The 7546-nt window shown below is 46.7% G+C and overlaps 1 protein-coding gene across 1 annotated transcript in view; it reads right to left on the reverse strand.

Moving 5' to 3' along the window:
• TPO (thyroid peroxidase) overlaps positions 1–4693 on the reverse strand; it is a 132527-nt gene extending 127834 nt beyond the window's left edge. Inside the window, exons 1-2 of the mRNA XM_011989529.1 lie at positions 4611–4693; positions 3657–3751 (exon numbers count right to left, since the gene is read on the reverse strand). Coding sequence (XP_011844919.1) covers positions 3657–3750 — 94 coding nt within the window. The 5' untranslated portion in view covers position 3751; positions 4611–4693. The remainder of the gene's footprint in view (positions 1–3656; positions 3752–4610) is intronic.
• Between the last annotated feature and the right edge of the window lie 2853 nt (positions 4694–7546).

Raw genomic sequence — 7546 nt, forward strand, 5'->3', positions numbered from 1 at the left:
CAAGGACTATAGACTTAGGGAGTCTGAACCTGAACTTTATTTTTTTCAGAACTGAACACTGAATTCTAGGGAGTCACGGGACTTAATTACTTGCTCTGGAGAAGCTGCCCACTGCTCTCCACCTGCGCCTTCTCAAGACTGCTCCTGCTCTGAGAGGTGCATGGCACGGTTCCCCCAAATTCTCCTTTATGCGTATTCATATTGTTCATAAAAGAGGTGGGATTCAGGGACACATTCGGCAAGAACATACTATATTTCAGAAAGAAGAAGGAAGTTGCCTTGTTCCAAAGGCTGTTTATGTAAAAAAACCTATATATATATAAATACATATATATATTTATATGAAAGCCAAAATTCTTCTCCAAAACCCTAAGCCCCCAGGGCCAGAGCTTTGCCCCTAATTCTAAGTGCTGGATTCCTGTTTAGAGTCGTGTGTTGATTCTCACTTTAATCATTGCTGTCTGTTGAAATTTAATGAACTGGAATAAGGTTTGCCAACTTTCCTTTTAAAAAAAATTCACTCATTAGGCTAGCTTCCCAAATTTTCCCAGTCTGCAGGCAGCGCCTCTGCTTCCCGTTGTTCATTTGCATCTTGTTTTCTTTTAACAGCTATAACTTGTGGAACATTTGCCATAAAGATAATTGCACATAAATCTTGATTTTGCACAAATGCTGGAATGCCGCTCAGCCTGCGAGGGGATGAATACACACGGCTCCGGTGATGAACACTCTGCTCAGGGTTTTAGAGGAGGGACTGGTAGCAAACTTCTCTTAGACAACAATGGTCATGCACAGACTTGGGAGGGAAAATGAAATCTTTTTCCAATTTCAAAGACTCTTATTACAGAATTTTCAGGTGCTGAAGTTTATTTCTCTTTGTGCTTTGACCCTAGGGGATCCTGCTCTGGAGCAAGAGTCTCTCCTGCACCCACCCAGTCTGAGCACCGGCCGAGATCGTTCCCTTCTTATTCCACCTTCCTAAGGTTTACAGACAAGTTGATACAACCTAAACTCTATCCAGGACTGATGCTTTTCTTTCTCTCTCTGTTTTTTTTTTAGATAGATTCTCACTTTGTCACCTAGGCTGGAGTGCAGTGATGTGATCTGGACTCATTGCAACCTCCACCTCCTGGGTTCAACTGATTCTTGTGCCTCCGCCTCCCAAGTAGCTGGGATGACAGGTGGGTACCACCACGTCCAGCTAGTTGTTATTTTTTTTGCGTTTTTAGTAGAGATGGGGATTTGCCATGTTGGTCAGGCTGGTCTTGAACTCCTTCCTAGCCTCAAGTGATCTTCCTGCCTCGGCCTCCCAAAGTGTTGGGATTACAGATGTGAGTCATGGCACTGGCCTGATACTTTTCACTGAGTACTTATCATCAAGCTTCAAGTATGAGGATGTGTGTGGTTCTCTGTAAAGACCTGGGACTTGAGGCTGAGTGGCCACAGCCTTGCTGCTTCTGAGACTTCCAGACCTCTACGTTTTGATCCATAAAAGGGGTGCCTGACACATAATGGGTGAGCCACCCACCAAGCAGGACCCCCCGGGACCCCCCGGGCACCATCTGCTTATGGTGTGACCATGTGTGGTCCGGGGAAGCCTGGATCCTCTTGGCCCTGCCACTGGCTGCTCTTTGGCTTGTCCTGCACAGAGGCTGGGGAGCAGGCCAAGGTTTTTGCTTCACATGGCTGTGAGCACAGGTGGCATAAACCCACACGCAAGCATCGGGTATCATCATTTTCCAAACGGATTTAAAGCTGCAAAACAACTATTAAAGGATAGAAAACTGAAGTACTGTGAGACACACGTTTTTTCAGTAACTTATTTACATGTCAAGCAAATAAGAAGTCAGCGTGGAAACACTGGAGCGGGCAGAACGATGTGCCCAGTGTGTGGCGTAGCCGTCAGCTGCCGTCCTGTGCACTCGCGACGTATCAACCAAAAGTTTAAGCAAAAGGAAAAGGTCAAATCTCTCAGAGACGGAAAAATAATTTTTAAAAACTGCTTTAGCAAAAGCTGTGGATATTGCATTCCTGATAGCTTTTTAAATGTGATTTTTTTAAATTAAAAAACATGTTACAGAGTTTTAAATATTTCGTTGAACAGCTCCCATGTATAACGACTTGCTCATAACTAGCTCTTGATTTCTAACATATTTTACTTTGGTTTTATACAACCAGGTCCTTAGTAAGTATGAAATAAAATAACAAATTAATTAATTTACAAACCATTGGCTGAACATCTAGCATGTTCTGGGTGATAGAGTGACTGATTTATTATTGGAAGATGCAAAATCACTTTTTCCTGAGGTTCTTTATATTGTGACTCAGTTTTGTGTGTGTGTGTGTGTGTGTGTGTGTGTTTGCCAGGGCACTGCATTCGCTGCTTTAAATGGAGTATCTCATTCTTGCTCATGAATAACGATTGTGATGGGTAATTTTCCAGCGTTCTCCACTTGCAGGTGAGGGACAGGAATTGGGGGTGAGTAGCCCATCCTTGGGGCATGGGTGGAAGCTGGCAGGGAGAGGCCCCACGGCTTCCCTGATCTCAGAGTGGGCAGTGACTGGCACGTCTTGGGAGCTGTGGAGGGAGAGTGCTTTAAGGAGTCTGCGAGTCTGTTATGGACTTCACTGCAGCTCCTAATATGGTTTGTGAAGTCCTGAGATGCAGAAACATTGGGATAAAATGTGGCCCCCAGCAGAAGGCTGGGCTGGGTGTGGCTGGGAGCAGTGAGGACTCCAGAGTCTGTGACCCTGAACTACAGACAAGTCTCCAGTCCTGGGAAAGGCCGGCGAGGGCAGAGGTGCTAGTGCTGTGCCACGGCCCTGAGACTGTGTGCAGAGGCCCAGGGACCTGCCCAGCGAGGTGTCACCTGCTCCAGGTGTCTCAGGACTGTGTGCAGAGGCCCAGGGACCTGCCCAGTGAGGTGTCACCTGCTCCAGGGGTCTCAGGACTGTGTGCAGAGGCCCAGGGACCTGCCCAGCAAGGTGTCACCTGCTCCAGGTGTCTCAGGACTGTGTGCAGAGGCCCAGGGACCTGCCCAGCAAGGTGTCACCTGCTCCAGGTGTCTCAGGACTGTGTCCAGAGGCCCAGGGACCTGCCCAGTGAGGTGTCACCCGCTCGCGGGGCCAGGAGTGTCTGTGGGGTGAAATGTCCAGGCAAACGCCCCTGCAGTGTTCGCTCCAGTGAAACCTGTTCTCAGGGTTTGGGACTTCATTTATTTTATCAAAAGAAAAGCAAAGAGTTTGATCTGTGATGATTTTAACCACTGCATCTCAGTAGCTTTCTTAACTTGTTTTCACATAGCAGCACACTGATTCCAGAAAATACATCACAGAAGTTATTTAAGAAAAAATGATTCTGTAGCAAAGGAAGAAAAACACTCCCAAAGAAATTTTTTTTTCAAATATATGAATAGGTAAAAGTGAACATTTTCTATTGTGTTATCCAAGGAAAATCAGCTCTTTTTAACAGAAAGAAATGTACAGTATTTTAATCCTTCTAAAATCAAGAATTACAATGTTTTTTCTAAGCGTAACAAAGCATACACTACAGGGGCCTAAACTGACTCTCGGGAGCTACCGTCATGCCCTCTATTTCAGTAAGTGTGAAAAATAACTTTATAAGGCCAGAAGACCACAATGTATTTGCTACTTACCCCAAAGGAGTTCTTTGCCTCTTGAGATGAAAGGGAAGAAGGCTTCTGTGCAGGCCATAATCAGCGTGACAGCCAGGACAGCCCGCGCTCTCATTCTAAAATTAAGGGAAGGAAACAGAGTATGCAACATAAGCACCGATGAGGCCATGAGAACCACTGTGTCGGCGTCTCCTTGCTGAGCGGCTCCCGCCGCCGACTCCACGCAGCCTCTACCGCGGGGAGTGACCCTCACAGGCCTGGGGTCTGCGAGGCCAGAGCCGCCCTTCATGTCAGGAGGTGCACAGCAGCTGCAGTGCTGAGCAGGCCTCCCAGGCCCTGATTATTCAAAAACAGAGTTTTTATGTTTGGCAGCTCCAGTTGCCAAAATATCTCAGTAACAACCTATTTAAATTTTTGGTAATGTCAAATAGTATAACATTACTGGGAATAATTATTGGGAATGAAAAAAATCTGTTTCCCCTAATGTATCTATCTGGCAAAAAGTGAATACTATTAGAAATCTAGCCTTTATAAAAGTGACAAATAAAACCCCTAAATGCCTATTGAATTTCTTAAAGCATTCTTATGTCCATAAAATGATTTCAGAATTATAGTTGTTAAGATAAAACAGAAGATTCAAAATTCATCATTTCTACTTTCAAATCCTGGTTTTTTTCTCTTAGGCTTTCTGTGACTATTTTTGAGCCACTAATTTCGTTAAGCAGGATAGCACCAGTGAGTCCGTGCTGGCGGGGATGTGTCTCCGTAGACGATGATCTAGGAATTGACCCTACGGGACCCACATGTTCCAGCGGAGGTCATTGCAAACAGCACTCATCAGTCAGTCAGTCCGCCTTGCTGGGAGACGCCACCCGCACCTGCCATAATGACCCAAATTACAGCCTCTCTTGGACCAGTTTACAAGTTCCAGTGATGGATTTCTCTTAGAAAATGGAAAAATAAAAATTTTACAACCTGACCTTTCTTCTCTTCTCAGCCAACTGCAGTGTTGGGCACTTTCTGCGACTGTAACTCTTCTGAAATGAGCGCCTCAATTGCCTTCCAGGGACTTGGTTACCCACCTTATAAACCAACTCCACGCTCTGATACCCCATTAAGATGCCAGGAAGTGGAGTGGCGCCCGTTCTTCGTGGGAACAGAATGTCTATGGGCTTTGTTGTGTTTGCACCAGGCTTCTTGTGTGTCCTGACTGGTCAGAAACAAACTGCCATGTCATCGGGGTGCACATGTGGTCCAACTCTGGCCGTACGAGTTAGGAAGAAGAGGGGAAAAAATTATACAGGGAGAAAGAATAAACCAACTAAATCCAACCTTGTGACACTCGCATTTTCCTCCCTGTTACTTTCGCAGTTAAATACCCTGTGAAAAAGGGGCTGGTAATCTCCCGAGGACTGGGTTGGGTGCAGCTCCCAGGCCCACCAATGACTCACTCTACAACTCTGAGCCTGTTGCTTTCTGTCCCTGAAAACCGGTTTTCTTATCATTAAGAGGTGAATAAACTACACTTTTTCCCAATTTGTTGAGGTGAGAAATGAGCACAGTCCAGCGTGTGTTCACCAGCACACAGACATTCTCCCCTTAATCCACGTCACACACCCATTCTCCCCTCAATCCACGTCACACACCCATTCTCCCCTCAATCCACGTCACACACCCATTCTCCCCTCAATCCACGTCACACACCCATCAAAAGAGTCCCCACAAAGACAGAGAAACCCAGTAGGAAGGTCACCACCATTGCATTCCCGACACTGGGAGATGACGTGTCTTCACGGTTGATCTGCTTTCAGGCTGTATCTCATCATGAAAATGATAAAATAACATGTGTCTTCCATGACCCGCTCCTGAGACTCTGAGCCTCTTCGTGCCCCCGGAAGTCCTTTGGGTTTCTACTTTGTGAAAATCATCTTAATCTTTCTCCTCTCTTTCCCCCTCTCCAAATGTGACTGATGCTTCCTCTAGGTAATTTGAAAGTAAATGCTAAAACATGATGCAAAGGCTTCCAAATATTAGTCTGTTTGTTAGAAGATCTTCTGAACCCTAAGAATGTGATGATTTGCCTTTAAAAGAACATTCTCCCCTCAGACACCATCACGCACCCATAAAATGGGTGAAGATAACAAATGACTTAGACAAGCTCTGAAGAGCAGGGAGATCAGTCAACAGTGATATAATCCCTCCACGCACCCTGAGCATGGTCACTAGGAGGGTGGGGTTTGGACAGAGAGGAAGGACCAGACTTGGTGGCTCGTTAAGGAGGATTCCATGGCTCAATGACGAGTTATTGTTGGGAACAGAAGAAAAGCAGAGCCTCTGAAGATTCAGCCATTCTTGGTTTGATGCCTGAGCAAGTGAAAATCTCATGTACTGATCCTAGGAAGGCCAGAGAAGAAGGCAGACTGGCTATGAAAAGCAAAGTGGGAGCAGGCTCAGGCTTGGAATTGTGTTGGAGGTGTCCATGGCACAGGCGGGCAGTGAGCTCTTGGGCATTTGGAAATGTTCTTTCAGTCATTGGGTGGAGTCCAGCTTAAAGGGACACATTTGGGAGTCCAGAGGGGGATACAGTGTGGACTGTGAGTGAATGGGATTCTTCCTCGGAGAACATGGACGGAAAAATGTCAAGAGTAGCTCAGAGCACTAGCGGGATGCAGTCCCCGAGCCTGTGACTGCACCCTGCATGGCAAAAGGGGCTTTGCAGATGGGATTCAGTACAGATTTTGAGGTGGGGAGGTTAACCTGGATTATCCACTGGTCTTCGTATTAGCACACAGCTCCCTGCAAGACAAAGGTGGGAAAGTCTGTGGGGGAGGAAGGGGGAAGTGATGATGGAAGCCGAGATTGGAGGGCAGTGGCCATGAGCCTCCAGCAACTGGAGGAGGTCAGGAGCAGGGCCTCTGGGGCCTCCAGGCAGAACCAGCTCTGTCCCTGGGCCTTGCTGCCAAAGGCTCATTTGGATCTGTGACCTCCGGAGCTGATGGAGGAAAGTCACTAAGCGTGTGGCCCTCTGTTAAGGCATTCACAGGAAATTCACACAGCTAGAAAGGTGGGTGGTAAAACGAGACAGTGTGGGGCAAATACTCAAGGAAGAGTTCGGAGAAGAGAGCATTAAAATGTAAATTAAATACTAACTGGATGCTCTTTTCATCACAGAAGGACACTTGAAAACACCGAGTGCCGATGGAGACCTGGGGAGAAGAAGGGGTTTGCGCGCACGGCTAGGGGAGGCCGAGCCGGCACTTCACCTCTCCAGGGCGTTTTGTAGCCTCTCCTCTAAGTTGCTGTTACCAAGTGACCCTGCACAAATGTGAGAAACGTATCTATCATTTGAAAATACATATTTTAGCTAGACTACATGATGTGCTTATTTTAATACTAATTAAACAGTATAAATAATGCAGCGAGTACAATGGAAGCTGTTACACTGGAAATGTTGAGAGGTGAGCGGACGAAAGTCTGAGAATGGCGGGTTTGGAGAAGGCCCACTGGACAGCACACATGTTTTGGAGAAAGAGGACGGGGGAGTTGGGAAGGAAGATTTCTGCAGGGAGAAATGGAAAACCCAAGGGTGTCACATAATGGGAGAATGAAAGAGAGGCAACTAAAGATCTGGCTGAAGCCCCCAGGCTCTGTCAGGAAGGAGCATTTAGAAGACGTGGTCACCCAGCGACGCAGAGCGGAGAGATTGCAGGGGAGACTCGGTGCGAAAGAGGACAGTTTTAGCCACGAGAAGGAAAGAAAAGAATACACGTCTTCTCCCATTATGAGAAAAATCAAGGCGCTCCAAAGAAGATGGAAATCTACAAGGAATGCTTGGTACACTAGGGAGCCAACTCACACGTAGCAGGATGGGGAATGCAGGGGCCTGCTGAAAGCAGATCTCATCGAAGGAG

Source organism: Mandrillus leucophaeus, unplaced genomic scaffold (assembly GCF_000951045.1).
Source record: "Mandrillus leucophaeus isolate KB7577 unplaced genomic scaffold, Mleu.le_1.0 Scaffold355, whole genome shotgun sequence".
Lineage (NCBI taxonomy): Eukaryota > Metazoa > Chordata > Mammalia > Primates > Cercopithecidae > Mandrillus > Mandrillus leucophaeus.